General features: G+C 38.7%; 2 protein-coding genes across 4 annotated transcripts in view; both read right to left on the reverse strand.

Annotated features, from left to right (window-relative positions):
• fynb (FYN proto-oncogene, Src family tyrosine kinase b) overlaps positions 1 to 607 on the reverse strand; it is an 86,453-nt gene extending 85,846 nt beyond the window's left edge. For all 3 annotated transcript variants that reach the window (XM_016462788.1, XM_016462787.1, XM_016462784.1), the window contains exon 1: positions 438 to 607. The gene's annotated coding sequence lies outside the window, so the exon portion shown is untranslated. The remainder of the gene's footprint in view (positions 1 to 437) is intronic.
• An 8,647-nt stretch (positions 608 to 9,254) lies between these two features.
• The window catches only part of LOC107670234 (solute carrier family 22 member 6-A-like), a 26,863-nt gene continuing 13,031 nt past the window's right edge, over positions 9,255 to 23,086 (reverse strand). The window contains exons 6-10 of the mRNA XM_016462771.1: positions 20,795 to 20,901; positions 19,902 to 20,113; positions 18,022 to 18,130; positions 16,739 to 16,951; positions 9,255 to 9,507 (exon numbers count right to left, since the gene is read on the reverse strand). Coding sequence (XP_016318257.1) covers positions 9,429 to 9,507; positions 16,739 to 16,951; positions 18,022 to 18,130; positions 19,902 to 20,113; positions 20,795 to 20,901 — 720 coding nt within the window. The 3' untranslated portion in view covers positions 9,255 to 9,428. The remainder of the gene's footprint in view (positions 9,508 to 16,738; positions 16,952 to 18,021; positions 18,131 to 19,901; positions 20,114 to 20,794; positions 20,902 to 23,086) is intronic.

The raw sequence follows: 23,086 nt of genomic DNA on the forward strand, positions 1-23,086 counted from the left end.
ATACATATATATATATATATATATATATATATATATATATATATATACATATACATAACATTACTCGACAATGCAACGATGACCCAGTAGGCGTCAATAAACAATTTTTGATCTGAGGGTTTGAGCTGAAGTGAAGGATGCGGACTGCAGGTTTATGCCGATACAGCAGAATAACTGGGTCAACTAAATATCGACTGCATCTAAAAATATCAGTAACAGAGTAAAGGCAACATTGTGTCTGCAGTGTTACAATCACTGCATGCAACAAAAATCCCAGCTGCAGCATCCTTAGGGCAAATCCCATGACATAGACTTATTATTACTATACATATGTTTATATGAGAAGAATGAGGGCATGTATTGAAATGCATTGGATGGTGAGCAGCACGCTTCCATTTCTATTAAACTACAATAACCAACCCAAATAATGCACTTACCCAGCTAACAGCCTAAAGTCCTGTCTTGATGTTTTCCATGGTACACAAACCACTCACAAAGATATCCGTGATGGTGTAAAGAATAGCAGGCGATCACGGAACGGAGAGTAAACAGCGGATATTATTCACTGCTGCGAGCGGCTGGCTGCTGATGATGGCGCAGCGGCAGCATAATGAAACTCAACGGCGCTGCGTTTTGATTGACATCTCCTTCAGCCAAAAGAATGCTCTGGATCGCGTTGAACGCGAGCTCGAGCATTTCATTGGCTGAGACGCTTGTCAATCAGCCCCACCCGGGGGTTTGTAAACAGGGTAGGCGAAGGACGGAACACGCCGGGGCGAAGGACACATGTGTCGCTTTATTGACTCCTCATTGAGGGTTTTCATGAGTAGTGTTGAAAGAAGTTACAGGGAATAGCGGTTCGAAAACGCTCCGTCCATTAAACAATTTCATCAAATGAGGTTACGCCTCCTCCGTAAACATTTTGCCACAAAACCCTGATCTGTGCTTAATGCATTAATGACTAAACTTACTTAAATATTGCTTTAAAACTGCAGCCACGCTTATAATAAACAGAATGTTATCGTTGGTGTGGACACCATTATCATCATCATTATCGCCAACATCTTTTTTTTTTCAATTTCCATAGTAAAGTAACGTTCTAACGAAACATATGATGTGAATATCTTTATTATGTTGTAAGTTTTTATAAAAAAAAAGTTTTCATCATTTTTTTTATAGCTACTAGTGCCCTCTACTGATCAATGCTGATCACTAAACAACAAGAACAAAAAGAAACGTGTATTTTCTGCACTTTAAAGGGGTCATATGACGCTGCTAAAAAGAACATTATTTTGTGTATTTGGTGTAATGAAATGTGTTTATGCGGTTTAAAGTAAACAAAAAAACATTATTTTTCACATACTGTACAGTATTGTTTCTCCTCTATGCCCCGCCTTTCTGAAACGCCCCAGGTAGCAAAGACTTCTGGCCCTGATTTGGCATGAAGCCGGCACAGCTGGCATTCAGTCGGCACTGGCATAAGGCATGTGAACCGAACATGGCCCGGTTATGGTGGAGATGGAACCGTCTTTAAGGTGGCAAACAAGATATGGGCCAGTTGTTAAATGTATTATTTGGCCCACATGTAAAATATAGAACTGTGGGCCACATATGTGTGGCCAGTCTTTTCCCACAGTTAAAATGTAATTTCAGATATTTCATAATTGATAATATTTTCATACGCGCAGCTGTTTCCCCTATTCCTGTTTGCAATGTAGGTTTATTGCTCTCTATCAACAAGGTTTCATCAATAATAATTTTAATTATGAAACACCATAAACTTTAAATTTATTACATTTAGGCTACATTTAATCATTCAGCAAACACTTTTATCCAAAGAGATTTACAATAGAGGACAACAGAAGTAAGCAAACCAACAAAAGAGCAATATGTACTAAGAAAGACAGTCTAACACAGTACACAAAGCAAGTATATATATATATATATACACACACACACATATATATATATATATATATATATACACTATATTGCCAAAAGTTTTGGGCCTGCCTTTACGTGCACATGAACTTTAATGACATCCCATTCTTAATCCGTAGGGTTTAATATGGAGTTGGCCCACCCTTTGCAACTTTGTGCACTAGTGCGCAGTCATGTTGGAACAGGAAGGGGCCATCCCCAAACTGTTCCCACAAAGTTGGGAGCATGAAATTGTCCAAAATGTCTTGGTATGCTGAAGCATTAAGCAATTTAGACCTTATATCAGCATTTCCCTTTGAAAATTTCTTAGGAAAACTAAAAAAATTGGTTCGAGGGCCACTTAATCCTTTGACTCAGGTGATACGCAGACTATCAGAGATGGAAAATGGCAGCTACGGTCCTGATGTTAAAGGCAGTTAATTATTGATTCAGTGATGTCATCGTCCAGCTCAGTTCAGTTTAAATTGTATCTGTGCAAAGGCACATAATATAAAGTGGGACCATTTATTGAGTAGTCCATCATAACTTATTTCTTACACATCTGCTGCAGAAGAAAAACGTTGCTTAATTAAAGGAAACTCTATAAAACAGATTTTGTGACGTGTCTCGATTGTTTGGCACATGTAAACAGATAACAGTTAGGCTAATACTTGAAAGAATTGTTTATTGTGAATATTATCATCTAAATGTATATCAACAAATTTAAAACTCTCTATCTCACCTCATCGCCACCGAACTACGCCAATTCTTGTTGTACACTGGTCCAGGTGTGCTGAGTGGTGTTCTACAGCCTCAGATCTAGGACAACTTCATGCTGTTTTCAGTAGGTGTGTACATTTTGGCAAGTCCAAAATATTGTATGGAGTTAAATGACTTTGCTAAAACTCTGTTGGTGTCATTCGTTGAACACTTTGGCCAGCTTTACGGTGAAGAGTTTTTGGTATACAATATTCATGGTCTGGTGCATCTCAGTGAAGATGTCAAAGTACATGGCAATTTAGACCTTATATCAGCATTTCCCTTTGAAAATTTCTTAGGAAAACTAAAAAAATTGGTTCGAGGGCCACTTAATCCTTTGACTCAGGTGATACGCAGACTATCAGAGATGGAAAATGGCAGCTACGGTCCTGATGTTAAAGGCAGTTAATTATTGATTCAGTGATGTCATCGTCCAGCTCAGTTCAGTTTAAATTGTATCTGTGCAAAGGCACATAATATAAAGTGGGACCATTTATTGAGTAGTCCATCATAACTTATTTCTTACACATCTGCTGCAGAAGAAAAACGTTGCTTAATTAAAGGAAACTCTATAAAACAGATTTTGTGACGTGTCTCGATTGTTTGGCACATGTAAACAGATAACAGTTAGGCTAATACTTGAAAGAATTGTTTATTGTGAATATTATCATCTAAATGTATATCAACAAATTTAAAACTCTCTATCTCACCTCATCTCAATAGGCTTGATGTTGATTGAGTTGACAGACACTACAGTTATTATTAAATAAAAACTCGTCATAAAATTAGCTGGATTACACAATGAGATTCAAGCTGCCCCCATGTGGCAAGATTCAGCTTTATGCAAGAGTTACAAAACAGCAGTAATGAGTAGCCTATGTAAGCATACACGTGATCACATTTCAAGTGGGGATCGTGTGGCCTGGTCATACAAAGGAACTTAGACGTTACTCATGCTAACACAGAGACACAGGCTGGTCAGGTATTATTTATTTATTTATTTATTTATTCATTCATTAATTCATTCATGCATACATGCGTCGACTCTGAATCATCGAAACGAGTCGTTTTTAAAACGAATCCCAAGCCGTTTCATGTTGACGTCAACATGAAAATGCAAATTCCTTCTTTGCCACTAGGTGCCGCTTTTGGAGTGGTAAAAATAGCAAAGCAGTACTGCGTTCACAAACGCTGCTTTATCAGGCATTACAGGCAAGACAGGCAAGATATGAGACCAATGGGACCAATCACCGCAGATTAGCGTCACGCAAAGGAGGGGTTTGGAAAATTTGGAAAAATGCCAATTCTTGGTTTATTGCAAGGATACACCAAGAAACCAATTTTGATAGGACTGTTTTGTGGTACTTCTAAGCCAAATTCATTGACTGAATATCTTCATGATCTGGTTCAAGAGCTGAAAGTGTTGAAAGATGGGTTTCTGTTCAAGCAGAAAACCTTCTTTTTGAATGTTGTTTCTGTTGTGTGTGACACCCCAGCCCGAGCCTTCATCAGAGGTGTGAAGTCACACACTGCTTATCATGGATGTGACAAGTGTCACCAAACAGGTATCCGCAAATCGAATAGAATGACATTTCCTGAGGTCAATGCAAGGCGCAGAACTGATGATAGTTTTAGGCAAGCAACAGATGAAGAACACCACGTCCAACACTCACCTCTTACAGAGGTTGGCATTGACATGGTCACTTGTTTTCCATACGATTATATGCACCTTGTTTGTCTGGGTGTAATGAGGCGTCTCTTAGACTTGTGGATCAGCACCACTGGTCCCTTGCACTGTCGCATTTCATCTAGTCAAGCTTCCATGGTTTCAGATAGACTTCTTGCACTGAGAAATTACATTCCAAGTGAGTTTGCTCGAAGGCCACGGGCTCTGGCTGAACGATGTAGATGGAAAGCCACTGAACTACGCCAATTCTTGTTGTACACTGGTCCAGTTGTGCTGAGGGGTGTTCTACAGCCTCAGATCTATGACAACTTCATGCTGTTTTCAGTAGGTGTGTACATTTTGGCAAGTCCAAAATATTGTATGGAGTTAAATGACTTTGCTAAAACTCTGTTGGTGTCATTCGTTGAACACTTTGGCCAGCTTTACGGTGAAGAGTTTTTGGTATACAATATTCATGGTCTGGTGCATCTCAGTGAAGATGTCAAAGTACATGGCAATTTAGACCTTATATCAGCATTTCCCTTTGAAAATTTCTTAGGAAAACTAAAAAAATTGGTTCGAGGGCCACTTAATCCTTTGACTCAGGTGATACGCAGACTATCAGAGATGGAAAATGGCAGCTACGGTCCTGATGTTAAAGGCAGTTAATTATTGATTCAGTGATGTCATCGTCCAGCTCAGTTCAGTTTAAATTGTATCTGTGCAAAGGCACATAATATAAAGTGGGACCATTTATTGAGTAGTCCATCATAACTTATTTCTTACACATCTGCTGCAGAAGAAAAACGTTGCTTAATTAAAGGAAACTCTATAAAACAGATTTTGTGACGTGTCTCGATTGTTTGGCACATGTAAACAGATAACAGTTAGGCTAATACTTGAAAGAATTGTTTATTGTGAATATTATCATCTAAATGTATATCAACAAATTTAAAACTCTCTATCTCACCTCATCTCAATAGGCTTGATGTTGATTGAGTTGACAGACACTACAGTTATTATTAAATAAAAACTCGTCATAAAATTAGCTGGATTACACAATGAGATTCAAGCTGCCCCCATGTGGCAAGATTCAGCTTTATGCAAGAGTTACAAAACAGCAGTAATGAGTAGCCTATGTAAGCATACACGTGATCACATTTCAAGTGGGGATCGTGTGGCCTGGTCATACAAAGGAACTTAGACGTTACTCATGCTAACACAGAGACACAGGCTGGTCAGGTATTATTTATTTATTTATTTATTTATTCATTCATTAATTCATTCATGCATACATGCATGCCTACATACATACATAAAGGAATAGTTCAACCCAAAATTAAAATGCTGTCATTATTTACAATCATATCATAATACCCACGTTTCTTCCAAACCCATATGCTGTTTTTAAGAATATTTATCAATCCCATAAAGCACCATGTGGTAGTCAAAGTCTACTGAAGCCATACAATTGTTTTGTGTGAGGAACAAACTGAAATGTCAGTTGTTAATCTTGTCTGCAGAAGATACTTAGTGTTAAAGTGCCCCTATTATGGATTTTTGGAAGTTAGCTTTCATGCAGTGTGTAACACAGCTCTAAATGAATGAAAACATCCTGCAAAGTTTTAATTCTGAAAGTGCACCGTGTATAAAGTTATTGTCTCTCAAAAGCAAGAGTCGACTCTAAATCATTGAAACGAGTCGTTTTTAAAACGAATCCCAAGCCGTTTCATGTTGACGTCAACATGAAAATGCAAATTCCTTCTTTGCCACTAGGTGCCGCTTTTGGAGTGGTAAAAATAGCAAAGCAGTACTGCGTTCACAAACGCTGCTTTATCAGGCATTACAGGCAAGATGAAATGAAAATGAGACCAATGGGACCAATCACCGCAGATTAGCGTCACGCAAAGGAGGGGTTTGGAAAAATGAATCGTTGAGCGAATCGTTTGGGAGTCGTTGAGCAAGTAAGGTAAAAATAAATGCATATTATAAGACAATGAAAGTGTTTTTTTGACCTTGCATGCATGTCAACCTGTTGTTGGGGACTCCCAAAACCAAAATATGGACATTTCCTTACCAATAATAGGGGCACTTTAACACATGCATAATTGTGTGTTGATTGTGTTCAGCTTGTGACAGCGCGAGTTAATTATATTATGTGTTTATGTTTTCTGAATGAGAACATGGTTAAACCGGTGCAAAATGATGGCGTTTTTGTGTAGTTTTGCCGAAAACACAGAGCAAATTGGAACATGTGTGCAAACAGGTGAAATGTGTTAAAAGTTTTGAGAAACGTGTCTTTGTTTTGAGAACTGTATGAATGGTTTGGAAAATTGGGCCAAATTAATCAGTTAATAGTGTGTTAGCAATCGAGAAAAACTGTAATTGTTTCAGTATGCTAATTAAAAGGGGTTTTTGTATTGCCAATGTATGTGGAAGGTTTCCAAAACAATAATTTACCTCTGTGTCCAGTGGTTTTCAGACAGCAGGCACTGTATAAAGGCTTTCAGTCTGCGAACACACTGCTTTAGTGTCACACGGATGGCACGGCTGCAGCTGCTGTCACACACTCATTGAGATGCCAGTTGTAGTCTGGAGTCTTTGGATAGTGTTTCATGACCAGAGACACGTAATGTATGTGCGCTTGCAAATGCCAGCTAATCACAAAACAGTCTATGGCTACAGAACACAGTAACTTGCTTCCAAGACCATTACAATTCATTTACACTTTACACAAAACCTCGTCTACAATAGCCAGCTACTTTACCTTGGTGACTTGCAAATCAACAAAATCTGTACCAATGTTTGACATAAATCTAAATCTTTACATTTATAAAACATATATTTAATACATAATTCCATGCATAAAACAATTTAAATTTACTAGCAATGGGCATATCTTATGCAAAACCCACTTTTAGTTTTATGAAAATATTCAAAACCCAGTAGTGCACATGCATAAAATTTAATTATTTGGTAAACACACTATAAATTTCACAATCACAATATTTTAGAAATACAGGAGACCCCAGTATAAGGTCATTTTTATTTTGGTCTAAATTTGGAAAACAGGTTATGCAAAAATAATCAAGATTCAAGTACCATTTTCCTTCAGAAGGTGGTGATAATTAGCTAAAAATGGACAGTTCTTGAAGGTGTGCAATTTTATAATTGTACTATGCGGCCCAAAGGTACAGCATTCCCTGAACCAATGGTCTGAGTTGGAGTGGGACTACCTGTCTGGCACTATTTTTGCAGTTCTGTTTAACACTACATCTTTAATATGAGAAAGTGAATGTTGAAACTGGCCTGCAAACCGTAAAATAAAATAAAACAACCAAACAAACAAAAGGCAGCAGTTTATTTTCTGTTTCTATTCTCTCCTTTCTCCTCAAGGCTGACTGTGAGCTTTGGTAATTGTAAAAGAAGTAAAGTATTTATAGCCATATAAACAGGCTCTATTGAGCTTGGCATTCATGCAAAGGAGGTCAATTTCTGAGCCAGTTACTCAAGTAGTAAATACCAGGTGACCAGTTTCACTGATTGAGATTAACGGATGCCATTATAGTTAGCATCTATCAATAATAACTGAACATAAGCAGCTAAATTCTGACTGAACACTGAAATGTTTGGACATTATTATGGTTGACGTTTTTTTTTTTAAAGTGAAGAGTAGTAATAATTCCAGCAGGTATTATGGTTTCTTCCACCCAGTGAAAACTGAAAAACTATTGATGGATGACAGAAAAAAAGTTTGTGTTGATGAGTTGGTGAGGAGTATTTCAGTGCATTCCTGTAGCCCGAATGGGCTTTTAGAGAAAGAGGCAAGAAATGCATCATGAAATCAGTGCACAGTGAGTGAGTGTGCGTGTGCGTGCGTGTGTTTGCAGCACTACTAGCTCTCACACTTACAAAACAAATCAAAATCAGTGAGTCATATAAAATCAAACATAATAATAATAATACATGGTGCAGAATTACACATATCCAAACATTCACAAACCTGGCAAGCAGAATAAAACACAGCTGGAGATTAACTGGTGTCTCAAAATGCAAGACTTCAAATTTATTCATTTACCAAAAAAAAAAAAAAAACCCCAACAACAATAAAACCAACTTAAAAATGCCCTCATATCAATGTATATTATTGTACAATTGTGATAAAACTGCTTCCAATCCGAGCTCAGTAATGTATATCTCTTGCCTTCATGCTAGCACTGCATTTTGCTGCATTCCATAGCACACTCTCAGAAAAAAAAAAGGCACAAATCTCTGCCACTGGGGCAGTACACTTTCAAAAGGTACTGATATGTACAATTTAGGAACTAATGTGTACTTGTAAAGTAATGATATGTACCTTTAAGGCACTAATACCCTAGTAAAAAATAAATATACTTAAATGTATTTGAAATACATTTTTTTCATGCTAAATATACTACAAATTCATTTACATGTTTATGTACTTAATAAAGATCCCATGCAATTGTACTTTTAGTCTACTAAACTGCTATACTTGAAGTCTGCTATATTGGAACAAGTTATTTCGTGCTTAATGCACTTTAATTGTGCGGAAGTAGTGCTGAAGTCCAGCTAAAGATATACAAAAGTATATTTGATTGTGCTAAAGTGGAACTATATTGCAAGTATACTTCAGGTACACTTTAAATAGCTTGCATTTAAAGACCGATATTATTCAAAGATCATACAATCCTCATCAATAGTGACATTAAAACAAATTATAAGCTTAACAGTAAGAAATGTGCATTTTGCACTAGTACTCTAAACAAAGTTTAATTATAATTTTTATATCAGTAAGTCTCGAGCGATATGTCAGTAAATATGTTTATAGATTTGAACTATACTTAGTAATATATTTAATACATTTATTTCCTACTTTTTTACTAGGGTATGTACCATTAAGAGGTAAATAATGTACAAAGATGTACTCTTTAGCATTACACCTTTTTTCTAAGAGTGCACTTTATGTTCAAGTACTCCTGGAAAGAATTGTTGGAAATGACACATTGAAAAGTCTCTCATTCTGAAATGGCTCTTTGGAGACAATCTACTGTAGGCTCAGAGTTCAGAGGAAGCCGTCGGGGTTCTGTTTGGGACACTGTTTTGGGACATACAAAGCGTGTTGTGACTTCTCAGCCGTAGTGCTGTAAGGCAAACGAGGGCAAAGATCAACCACATTTCAAGTGTATCAGGTTTAACTGTGATCTGCTCTGAAGAAAATATGCTCATAATAAAAGAGTGTGGCTTTCTTTAGGCAGTTAAAGAGCTTAGTTGTTTTGATTCGTGGTTTATGTTCTATCCAGCCTTCCTTATTTAAAAAAAAAAAAAAAAGTAAAGGGGGAAAAAAAACTCCAAATCCAGGCAGAGAAAACTATTTTTAACATGTCTCTTGTGAGGGTGCTGGCAACATTTTAGCATCCCTACTGTAAGTGTCAACAACAAATCACGGTGTGTCCAAATAGAGCACGCAGAACAAGAAATTAACCTCCCAATACCTGTTCAAATCTTAATAAAACTGCAGGAATTCACATTCATGAAATCTCCAAGGGTAAATGAAAACAAGGCCCAAATGGAATCTGTTGATGTTTTCAGCATTTCTGTTTGGATTTGGGGGGAGAATGTGCAGAATGGATTAGGGAGAAAACCATTAGTCAACATTATCTACAGATCAACAAAATTGTACCTTTTGGGGTACAACAGCTTGACACTGGAGCCTGACCTTTTTTTTTTTTTTACCCCTAATAGGAACATTAGTACCTTAGAGTAGTAATTCGTACCCTTAAGTTACTAATTTCTAGGCCTAACTATTGGGGTAAAAAATGAACAAATATGTCCTTTTAAGGGTACTGCTCCAGTGACAAGCTGTTGTACCCCAAAAGGTGCGATTTTGGCCCCTTTTTTTCTGCATATAGCCTATACATCCACAACAATTTCTGAAACCACAGACAACCCTATTATTCGTATGGCCATCACATAAAAAGGTCTAAATCCTTAGTCTGGGGCTGTGGAAAATAATAAAAGTTTCTCTCTTGCACTGCACCTTCAGTTCCCTTTCCCTTTTCTTCATTTTCCCCAATATCGCGGTCAAATTGAATTGGTAAGTGTTGTTGCAATGATGTGCGATTTGACATTATTAAGTAGGCTATATCACCAAAACACACACACACTCACACTCACACACTCTCACACACACACACACACTCTCACTCTCACTCTCACTCTCACTCTCACTCTCACTCTCACTCTCACTCTCACTCTCACTCTCACTCTCACTCTCACTCTCACTCTCACTCTCACTCTCACTCTCACTCTCACTCTCACTCTCACTCTCACTCTCACTCTCACTCTCACTCTCACTCTCACTCTCACTCTCACTCTCACTCTCACTCTCACTCTCACTCTCACTCTCACTCTCACTCTCACTCTCACTCTCACTCTCACTCTCACTCTCACTCTCACTCTCACTCTCACTCTCACTCTCACTCTCACTCTCACTCTCACTCTCACTCTCACTCTCACTCTCACTCTCACTCTCACTCTCACTCTCACTCTCACTCTCACTCTCACTCTCACTCTCACTCTCACTCTCACTCTCACTCTCACTCTCACTCTCACTCTCACTCTCACTCTCACTCTCACTCTCACTCTCACTCTCACTCTCACTCTCACTCTCACTCTCACTCTCACTCTCACTCTCACTCTCACTCTCACTCTCACTCTCACTCTCACTCTCACTCTCACTCTCACTCTCACTCTCACTCTCACTCTCACTCTCACTCTCACTCTCACTCTCACTCTCACTCTCACTCTCACTCTCACTCTCACTCTCACTCTCACTCTCACTCTCACTCTCACTCTCACTCTCACTCTCACTCTCACTCTCACTCTCACTCTCACTCTCACTCTCACTCTCACTCTCACTCTCACTCTCACTCTCACTCTCACTCTCACTCTCACTCTCACTCTCACTCTCACTCTCACTCTCACTCTCACTCTCACTCTCACTCTCACTCTCACTCTCACTCTCACTCTCACTCTCACTCTCACTCTCACTCTCACTCTCACTCTCACTCTCACTCTCACTCTCACTCTCACTCTCACTCTCACTCTCACTCTCACTCTCACTCTCACTCTCACTCTCACTCTCACTCTCACTCTCACTCTCACTCTCACTCTCACTCTCACTCTCACTCTCACTCTCACTCTCACTCTCACTCTCACTCTCACTCTCACTCTCACTCTCACTCTCACTCTCACTCTCACTCTCACTCTCACTCTCACTCTCACTCTCACTCTCACTCTCACTCTCACTCTCACTCTCACTCTCACTCTCACTCTCACTCTCACTCTCACTCTCACTCTCACTCTCACTCTCACTCTCACTCTCACTCTCACTCTCACTCTCACTCTCACTCTCACTCTCACTCTCACTCTCACTCTCACTCTCACTCTCACTCTCACTCTCACTCTCACTCTCACTCTCACTCTCACTCTCACTCTCACTCTCACTCTCACTCTCACTCTCACTCTCACTCTCACTCTCACTCTCACTCTCACTCTCACTCTCACTCTCACTCTCACTCTCACTCTCACTCTCACTCTCACTCTCACTCTCACTCTCACTCTCACTCTCACTCTCACTCTCACTCTCACTCTCACTCTCACTCTCACTCTCACTCTCACTCTCACTCTCACTCTCACTCTCACTCTCACTCTCACTCTCACTCTCACTCTCACTCTCACTCTCACTCTCACTCTCACTCTCACTCTCACTCTCACTCTCACTCTCACTCTCACTCTCACTCTCACTCTCACTCTCACTCTCACTCTCACTCTCACTCTCACTCTCACTCTCACTCTCACTCTCACTCTCACTCTCACTCTCACTCTCACTCTCACTCTCACTCTCACTCTCACTCTCACTCTCACTCTCACTCTCACTCTCACTCTCACTCTCACTCTCACTCTCACTCTCACTCTCACTCTCACTCTCACTCTCACTCTCACTCTCACTCTCACTCTCACTCTCACTCTCACTCTCACTCTCACTCTCACTCTCACTCTCACTCTCACTCTCACTCTCACTCTCACTCTCACTCTCACTCTCACTCTCACTCTCACTCTCACTCTCACTCTCACTCTCACTCTCACTCTCACTCTCACTCTCACTCTCACTCTCACTCTCACTCTCACTCTCACTCTCACTCTCACTCTCACTCTCACTCTCACTCTCACTCTCACTCTCACTCTCACTCTCACTCTCACTCTCACTCTCACTCTCACTCTCACTCTCACTCTCACTCTCACTCTCACTCTCACTCTCACTCTCACTCTCACTCTCACTCTCACTCTCACTCTCACTCTCACTCTCACTCTCACTCTCACTCTCACTCTCACTCTCACTCTCACTCTCACTCTCACTCTCACTCTCACTCTCACTCTCACTCTCACTCTCACTCTCACTCTCACTCTCACTCTCACTCTCACTCTCACTCTCACTCTCACTCTCACTCTCACTCTCACTCTCACTCTCACTCTCACTCTCACTCTCACTCTCACTCTCACTCTCACTCTCACTCTCACTCTCACTCTCACTCTCACTCTCACTCTCACTCTCACTCTCACTCTCACTCTCACTCTCACTCTCACTCTCACTCTCACTCTCACTCTCACTCTCACTCTCACTCTCACTCTCACTCTCACTCTCACTCTCACTCTCACTCTCACTCTCACTCTCACTCTCACTCTCACTCTCACTCTCACTCTCACTCTCACTCTCACTCTCACTCTCACTCTCACTCTCACTCTCACTCTCACTCTCACTCTCACTCTCACTCTCACTCTCACTCTCACTCTCACTCTCACTCTCACTCTCACTCTCACTCTCACTCTCACTCTCACTCTCACTCTCACTCTCACTCTCACTCTCACTCTCACTCTCACTCTCACTCTCACTCTCACTCTCACTCTCACTCTCACTCTCACTCTCACTCTCACTCTCACTCTCACTCTCACTCTCACTCTCACTCTCACTCTCACTCTCACTCTCACTCTCACTCTCACTCTCACTCTCACTCTCACTCTCACTCTCACTCTCACTCTCACTCTCACTCTCACTCTCACTCTCACTCTCACTCTCACTCTCACTCTCACTCTCACTCTCACTCTCACTCTCACTCTCACTCTCACTCTCACTCTCACTCTCACTCTCACTCTCACTCTCACTCTCACTCTCACTCTCACTCTCACTCTCACTCTCACTCTCACTCTCACTCTCACTCTCACTCTCACTCTCACTCTCACTCTCACTCTCACTCTCACTCTCACTCTCACTCTCACTCTCACTCTCACTCTCACTCTCACTCTCACTCTCACTCTCACTCTCACTCTCACTCTCACTCTCACTCTCACTCTCACTCTCACTCTCACTCTCACTCTCACTCTCACTCTCACTCTCACTCTCACTCTCACTCTCACTCTCACTCTCACTCTCACTCTCACTCTCACTCTCACTCTCACTCTCACTCTCACTCTCACTCTCACTCTCACTCTCACTCTCACTCTCACTCTCACTCTCACTCTCACTCTCACTCTCACTCTCACTCTCACTCTCACTCTCACTCTCACTCTCACTCTCACTCTCACTCTCACTCTCACTCTCACTCTCACTCTCACTCTCACTCTCACTCTCACTCTCACTCTCACTCTCACTCTCACTCTCACTCTCACTCTCACTCTCACTCTCACTCTCACTCTCACTCTCACTCTCACTCTCACTCTCACTCTCACTCTCACTCTCACTCTCACTCTCACTCTCACTCTCACTCTCACTCTCACTCTCACTCTCACTCTCACTCTCACTCTCACTCTCACTCTCACTCTCACTCTCACTCTCACTCTCACTCTCACTCTCACTCTCACTCTCACTCTCACTCTCACTCTCACTCTCACTCTCACTCTCACTCTCACTCTCACTCTCACTCTCACTCTCACTCTCACTCTCACTCTCACTCTCACTCTCACTCTCACTCTCACTCTCACACACTCTCACACACTCTCTCACACACTCTCTCACACACTCTCTCACACCTATTAAAATTGTAAATTCCGGGCATTCTAAATTGTAGACGGCAAGAATGCTTCTGTATGCTTTTTATGTTTATATAATTTAATAGGCTATATAGTTAACTTAATCTACATCACACAAAGAGTACCATTTTTCTGCAGATATTAGCATAACACATTTAATAATCATTTTATACAAGTTCAATAAAGCAATAAGTGACTTACATTTTAGAGATAATATTGCTTGTTTTTTCTAAATTTTGCCAACGAAAATAGTTCCAAACAAAGATCACAGCAGTTTTGCGTCTCTGAGCAATGGACGGTGTTTACTTATTGAATGAATCAGCTTTTTGAATGAATCAGTTGATAAAAATGATTCAGTGATTCACTCATTAACACAGTCAAATGCTTGGTTTCTGAATGAATCAGTTGTTTGAATGAAACGGTTGAATCAATGACTCACTCATTAACGGTCACTTGCTGTCACCTACTGGCAGTTTTAATTTCACATTTAGACAGTTTTTTAATATCTAAATTCTATGTTTTCAAATATTTTCAAATATCAGTATTTAACATTTTATGTTAAAAACAAAACATTATTTATCCATCTGTAACTGCAGGTTAAATGCATCCATGTCTCCTCTGAGATACATTCAATTGTAAATACATCTAAATGCTATTTGAGATGCACATTCCAGAAATGTTTTTTTTATGTTGGAATGAAAGACACTAAGTACCAGATGAAATGCTTCTTTTTCTTCCATTTTGTATTTTTAGGTAAGAATGAGTTAAAACTGAGCACAATCTTGCTACTCAAGCTGTGTATGGACACACACATATTATAAATAAATAAATAAATTAATTAAATAAAAAAAAATATAGAAAAAGTCTTAGATCTTTGAGTTCAGCTCATGAAAAATGGGGGCAAAAACAAAAATGTTGCGTTTATAATTTTGTTCAGTGTATATATACTGTATATATGCTTCTTTTCCATTTTGCATTTACTTGTACTTAATGTACTTATAGATTAAAAAAAAATTTGTACTTAAGTACAATAAATATCACATACTTTAAGACTTTTACTCAAGTAATATTCTAAACAGTGACTACAACTTCTACCGAAGTCATTTTCTGGTAAGATATCTGTACTTTTACTTGAGTATGCCTTTCAGGTACTTTATACACCACTGCCTACATATACATTGAACCCCTTTGAGTGTGGGATTAACTTCCTATTTTCACTCAATAACCACTGAAAGAAACTGCCATCCAAACTGAATTAAAATTGATGTTACAACATCTTGATCTAAGTCTTGACTAATATTTAATGTCAAATTGATATCAAGGTGCCCGCTTATAAAATTATTAAATTATTTGTGAAATTAGCAGTAAGCTGGCCAATTTTAATTGACTTACTACTTATTACTCTACCCCTTTAAAAAAAAAAGATCTGGGGACATCTGGGATGTAAAAGATACAGAATATGCCATATAGACTCAATTCTCTACAGAAAAGGCTCAAGAGCAAATTTCTCTTGTGATGAAGCAAAACTTATGCATCAGTTTTTTTTTTTTTTTTTTTTTTTTTTTTTTTTTTTGTTTTGTTTTTTTTTTTTTTTGTTTGTTTGTTTGTTTGTTTGTTTGTTTTTTTAGAGATAAAACAGTAAAACATTTGGATATATTCAATGACCTAATTGTTAAAATAAGTGGCACTTTGTTAAAGTTGCTGTGACTGAAAGCTATTGACTGTGGTTGTCTGTTATCGTAATGTTAATGTTTTCTGAGAGAGTGACACTTTAAAGTAATTTATGAGAAAATTAAGTTATGAGCTTTAAGGTACGAGCAATGAAAAATATACATTTCTATTAAAATAATTTTGTAAATTGACAATAGTTTTTAGCCTAACGTGATTAATCACTGCAAAAAGCATAGCAGAATAGTCGATTAATAATTGTAATAATCATTAGATTAAAAAAAACATTAACTGCAGACCAATAGATTATTTGTGAACATGACAAAATGTGTTAAAAGATAATTAGAATGCTACACTTTTTTTTGGTAGCTAAAAGTTATGGAGTTTTGTGGGCAAAGATCTCAAGCGTTTAATAAATACCACATGTCTACATCAGTTCTCAGATGACCTGAGATTTTATCTAATGAATTAATTAGATTATTAGACAATTAGATGCATATTATTAGAGTTTATTGAAGCAAAAGTCGTAGCTAATAGTGAGAATTGGTCCCCAAATTAAAGTGTGACCAGATTAATGTATTTGGCCAAGCGCTCATGCATGGGTCTGCAGGGTCTCACCTTACACCGGTGCGCTCCACATCCTCTATAGTATCTGGCAGGGGCTTATGGGCCGTCTCAGGCAGAAACATAGTGAGGGCAGCACCTATGAGCGGGCACAGGCCGAATACCACCATGGGGGCGTGACGGCTGAGGTTTCTCAGGAGGTAGATGATGGGTGCAATCACTCCGCCTGCCCGTGCACACATCGAACCCATACCTATGCCGTTTTGTCTGAGAAAAAGAAAGATATGTTTCTGTATCTCACATCTCAACTGAACACTGGGAAGTGTTTGAATATGGAGAAGGGTAATGTAACACTGTGTCCTAACCAGGCCTGATGCAACACAATTACAGTAGAAGTCATTTGCCTGTCCACAATGCAAGTGAAAATTCTGTGCAACAGAGTAAACTAAATGCCAATCACAACATATTATACAGTTATTTGTAACTTGTAGGGGAGTAGTTATGGATGAGCACTACCAACTGAACCACTGAGTCACTGTCATGGGGTTTGAGGGTTATAACATGTACTTCTTTTGATATTTGGCCATAAATTACAAAATTGCTAGCAAGAGTGGTCCATTCAGGGCTATGAAAAGCTTCATTGTCATAATATCGGATTTAAATGGCTGTCACATTTGCATCAAAATAATAATCTGCACTGAATAGAAACCTCAAATTGCCGTCATAAATTGCATAATTCCCTGAATTCTGAGTGGTTAGTGTGCCGTGCCAATGACTTAAAATGCATCAAGCAAAACAGACTTTTTTTTTTTTTCAAACAATGGGTGAGTAATTCACTCTAGTAACATGAATATAAATAAGTTTCTAATACAAGCTATGTGAATTTATAAGTCAAGATACATTATACTGTTTATTTCTTAATATTGAAAAGAATGATAGTTCCATCTAATTAAAATGGACTATCTCACCTAATTGTTTGTGTTATTGTGTTAAAGTATCACATTGTTAGCATAGCAATAATACTAACACTAAACTCTATTGGAATAAATTGTATGTTTTAGTCCAATCTCTTGTGTGTTTCTCTGTAGCACTGCTTGTTTTATTATGATGCACATGAGTGCCTAGATAGAGTGCCGTCTAACACAGATTAAACCAGCCTATTGAGTCTAGGAGGGTTTACTGTTCTTAGATGATTTAAGCTTGTATGGCAGGTCTTCCAACCAAGCTGGTGCTCCTCTTAAAGAAATATTTCATCCAAAAATAAAAATGAAGAAAGAAAGTCTTACAGCTTTGAGTATAAAGTTATGCCACTTTATAAAACTCTTGACCTTGCGTACCTGATGACTGTTGGGAAGACCTCTGCTGAGTAAATGTACACAATGGACAGCGAGGCGGTGATGCCAAACTTGCCCACCATGGCAAGTACAGTGCGAACAATAGACAGATCTGTGAAGACAGCAATTATGAATGGATGAGGTTTGTAATGACAGAAAGAGATCGTCTCTGGTTTTGTTTTCCAATGGCCTCGAATTCTGAATCTTCCTTTGATTCATGACATCACTTAGTGAGTTATACAAACAGTTTGCGTAAGTCAAGGTTTTTAAATGTGGCTCAGAATTCTCCAGGCTCCTGTCCCATCAACAGAAGTAAACAATGGCATGAACACTGTGGAGCTATGACATCATTACATCAAATGGAGCCTGTGGCCTGTTTACTAGGGGCCAAGCACCGAAGGTGCGATGGCACCTATTGTATCCGTTAGAATTATTCTTCTTCTTCTGCTAGTGCATCTATGGCAGCCCATAGAACCGTTTGCAGGAAAGTTGTGAAATTTGGCACACTGAGACGACAGACTCAACATTAACCATAGCAAATTTGGAGTCTCTAACTCAAACTCTCTAGCGCCACCACTTGTCCAAAGTTTCACTCATGTTTATGCTAACCGTAAGGCACAGAAGGAAAATTCGCTATTTTTAATAGTTTGAAACTCTTACTTTTTTGAACTCGTCGTAGATGGTTTGTCTGATTTTGTCGGAATCGGACGGTTTGTTCTATTTTCACCAAATTTGACTCAGATCTTTTCAGAATTTCGTGTCAATATACGATACGGTTTTCGTTTATCGCATCAACGAATTTGCTGGAAAGATGCCAAACTGCATCTGAGGGCTGTATCTCTGCAAAGCTTTGACATATTTACACCAAACTTTGTATGTGCCATTGTCACCTCACACTGACCAGGTCACATCATTTTGGTAACAGCGCCACCTATTGGTCAAGAGTAGTAAACCATTCATTAACCATTAATTATGAAATTTCCAAAAATGCTAATCATTTTTAATTGAATTAGCCTATTATGGATTTCGTGTTGATAGACAAAACCGTTTTTGTATAGCGCCGCAACAAATTTGATGCATAATGCCAGATTATAGCTGAGGCTGTATCTCTGCAAAGCTTTGACATATTGACACCAAACTTTGTGTGTGCCATTGTTACCTCACACAGAACATACCACATCGATTTGATAACAGCGCCACCTATTGGTCAAAAGTGATAAGCCATTAAATCATATTACGAGAAGTTGTGTTAATGATTTTTCAGCCATTTTGCTTCAAAATCATCCTAAACTTGCTTTAATTACTCATTGTTGCAGTTGGTCTGATGCTCCATGCCTAGCTCCTCATTTTGCCTTTGGAGTGCTTGGCCCTTTAATTGCTGCTTGCATCTATATTTGGATGTTATTATTATTACGCATCAAGCAAAACACACGGTACACTCACACACACCGTTACATTACATGCCAGCATCCTTGGAGTTTCTTTAGGTTTCCTTTTTGCTTAAAGTTGGGAAGATAGAGTATCTTAAAGTGCCTAGTAAAACATGTTGATGCTCTTCTGTCATGCTACTTTTCCACCGAAGCTGGTGCCCAATCTGTAATGGTTTCTGCTACAGAAAAGGCAGTTCTTGGCTGGGGAAAAACATTGCATTGTCTTCGAAAACTAGCTGATCTGAAACTAGGAAACACTAATGTCAAAGGTATAATGACTGTAACTAAAGATTTCAGAAGAACAACTACTTAGTCTGGTAAGATTGATACAAAACTAAGTTAACTGGCACAAAATTAGATCGATTATAATCAGCAGCACAAATTCAGTAAAAAGGCGGATGTTAAAAGTACACATGATTTTAGAGTTAAGTAAAGGTTTGGTTTTTCACCTACCATCTGGAATGAATATGGTAAGAAGGCAGGCCAGGCCACCTATTGCCAAGAATGCTAACTGGGATATCCTGCGTGAGCGGTTTAGGGTGAAGAGAGTAATGGTTCGTGCTGGCATCTCCACCAAGCCAAAGATCATCTGTGTCAGGTAGATATTCATACCAAAGTCTGAAATATTCAGAGACAGCCCATAGTACACCAGGACATTCACAAACCTGTAACAAACAAAATCAAACGTCACTTTTGTGAACTTTAGAACTCTATAAGTAAAAAAAAAATGAATATGGGAATGGCCCAAGCTCAGAACTATAGCAGAAGTTTTTGTTTTAGTTATGAAACATAAAAGGGAAACATGAAAAACTTAATGGAAATGAGAGCCACAACAGGAAATGCTGGAAAGTGTAACTGAAATGGATTATAATCAAAAGCCTTGAAATTTCTTCAACAGATTTTGTGAACAGAAATGACTATAGTGTTTTGATATGATGGTTGCTCTAGAGTACTTTGTAATTTACTTATTTAGAGGTAGTCATGTAACTAGACCTTTTACTTCTGAAGGAAAGAAAAAAAAAAAAAAAAAAAAAAAAGAGTGTTCTTCAGACTGAAAGTTTTAGAGTCATCCATCCCTTCATAAAGTTCATAAAATCACAAATTCATTACATAATTTGCAGATCCAGTGAAGATGTTATTGATAGCTCTCTTACTGACGGCTCACACACACACACTTTCTCATTAATTTAACTGCAAATTAATCGATATGTTCTTCTTTTTTCATTTTTAGACTGAGAATTCTAAACCTGAAGTTTGAATATAGGAACAATGGTTCATAATGTCCAACTTTTAAATAATTCATTTGAATTCAAGTTGGGTTTTTGCAGTTAACGGTGTTTTTTTACCACAAGTAGAAGAGAATGAGGGACTGTTTCCTCATTCTGGGCGTTCGGACCAAATCGATGACAGTGTACTTCCTCAGGTCTTGCACTTTCTCTGAGTTTTTAGGGCTCTGTGAAACAAAAAAACAAAAAAAGAATAACTTTAAGTATTCTCAGACTAGATACCTCTGTAGTACAAGTTGGAGACTGAGACTAATTTGAATATTCCTTTCTGAAAAGAGCTGTTACATCACAGATAAAACGCAAATACAACTGCATAGCCCTACTGGAAAATGTAGTTGTTTTACAACAAGTAAAACTGCAAAACTTGCAACATGTTTCTAGTTGGTCCAAGAGGACTATAAACTGGTCCAAGTTGCATGGTTTGGGTGTTGTCAAGCTAAACCACTAAACTTAATTTGTAAGTTCATCCAGACCAAAAATGAAAATTCTCCAAATATTTAGTCACTCTCACGTTGTTCCAAACCTGTATAACTTTTCCTATGGGACACAGAACAAGTACTCGGTGTGCTCATTCATCTTCCATTCATTTACAATGAATGTGGACTTCCACAAAACACAAAAAGGACACAAAAGCAATATTATAGTTTCATAAATGTAGTCCTAGTTCACTGTATTCCAACTCATCATTCTATTTCTGCATCCTCAAATTTATTTTCAAAGTCGAAAACAGTGAATCTAATATCCATACAGACAAAAGTTCACTTCAAGAATAAACAAAGTGGCCTCAAAGGTTAAAGGGGTCATATGATGTTGCTAAAAAGAACATTATTTTGTGTATTTGGTGTAATGAAATGAGTTTATACAGTTTAAGGTTCAAAAACATTTTTTCCCACATACTGTACATTGTTTCTCCTCTATGCCCTGCCTTTCTGAAACGCGTCGATTTTTACAAAGCTCATCGGTAGATCAAACAAAGTAGTTTCACTTTCACAACGAAACACACAGCGTCACACACGGCAGGCTAGAGAGAGTGGAGGCGGGCGGGCTTGAGAACGGTGCGGACGGCGGATTCAGTGAAGGAACGTCCGGCGGGCTTGCGGCAACCACATGTGATGACCCCAGGCTGGACTCCGCTTCGTGCACCGTGAAAGCAAATCCGAAGATCCACAGTGCAAAGTTGTTGTATTTCCTCATTGAAATCGCATCATATGACCCCTTTAAGGTTAGTGGTAGATTTGGTATTCATCATCTCTATCCTAACTTCCAGACTTCTCCAGTCATACGTTATATTTGTCAGCAAGCTTGCATTCAGATCTGCCTTCATCCAATCAACAACTTTTTCAATAATCAGATATATATATATATATATATGGAAGAAAAGATGTTGCTACATCATGGCTGTACTTTTTGGAGGTTTTCCTTATTAGACGCAAACAGCTCAGGTCATGGAGTACAGTACGGTACTAATGAGGCAATTTAGTGGTGTTAAATAAGGGAGATCCAAAATGTACAGTGCTGGGGAGGCTCTAAGAATTGTTTGAAAGTCTTGGGTATATAGCAGGGGTGTCCAAACTTTTCCTAAAGGGGGCCAGATTCGACGATGTGGAAACACTGGGGGGCCGGATGCTTCTACCTATATATATATATATATATGTATGTATGTATGTATGCGTGCGTGTATGTGTGATGTTGAGTTGACAGTAGCAGTAGTTTTGTTGAGGACAAAAATCTGCAGATATCTTGTTTTTAAAGCTTTAATAATTATAACATAGAATGGCTTTATGGTATTTAATCTATTAACACATGAAAGCACAAACTACATCAAAAATGTCTGTAATTTGGCCTATATTTCATAACTCCCTTACATTACATTAAATTGGCCTATATGCAGAGGCGGATAGTAACTAAGTACATTTACTTGAGTATTGTACTTAAGTACACTTTTTGAGTATCTGTACTTTACTTGAGTATTATTTTTTCTGGGAACTTATGACTTTAACTTCACTACATTTGAAAGACAAATATTGTACTTTTCACTCCACTACATTTCTATGAAGGTCCTTGTGTTGACATTTTGAAACTGCATAGGCCTATTTTGTAAATTATGCTTGGCGGGCCATATATAATATAGACTATTAAGACAGCTGCGGGCCGCTTAACATTCGTCCACGGGCCGCAGTTTGGAGACTATAGAATGGTATATAGAATGCCTTTTGTTGTTTTGGAAGCTCAGGTTTCCATTCATTGTATTGCATGGATAAAAAGCGATCAGTGCATTATTTTTCTTTTGTGCTCCACAGAAGAAAGACTGTCATACGGGTTAAAAAAAAAAAAAAAAAAACACAACAGGAT

This window comes from Sinocyclocheilus anshuiensis, unplaced genomic scaffold, assembly GCF_001515605.1.
Source record: "Sinocyclocheilus anshuiensis isolate Anshui unplaced genomic scaffold, SAMN03320099.WGS_v1.1 scaffold937, whole genome shotgun sequence".
In the NCBI taxonomy this organism is placed as follows: Eukaryota; Metazoa; Chordata; class Actinopteri; order Cypriniformes; family Cyprinidae; genus Sinocyclocheilus; species Sinocyclocheilus anshuiensis.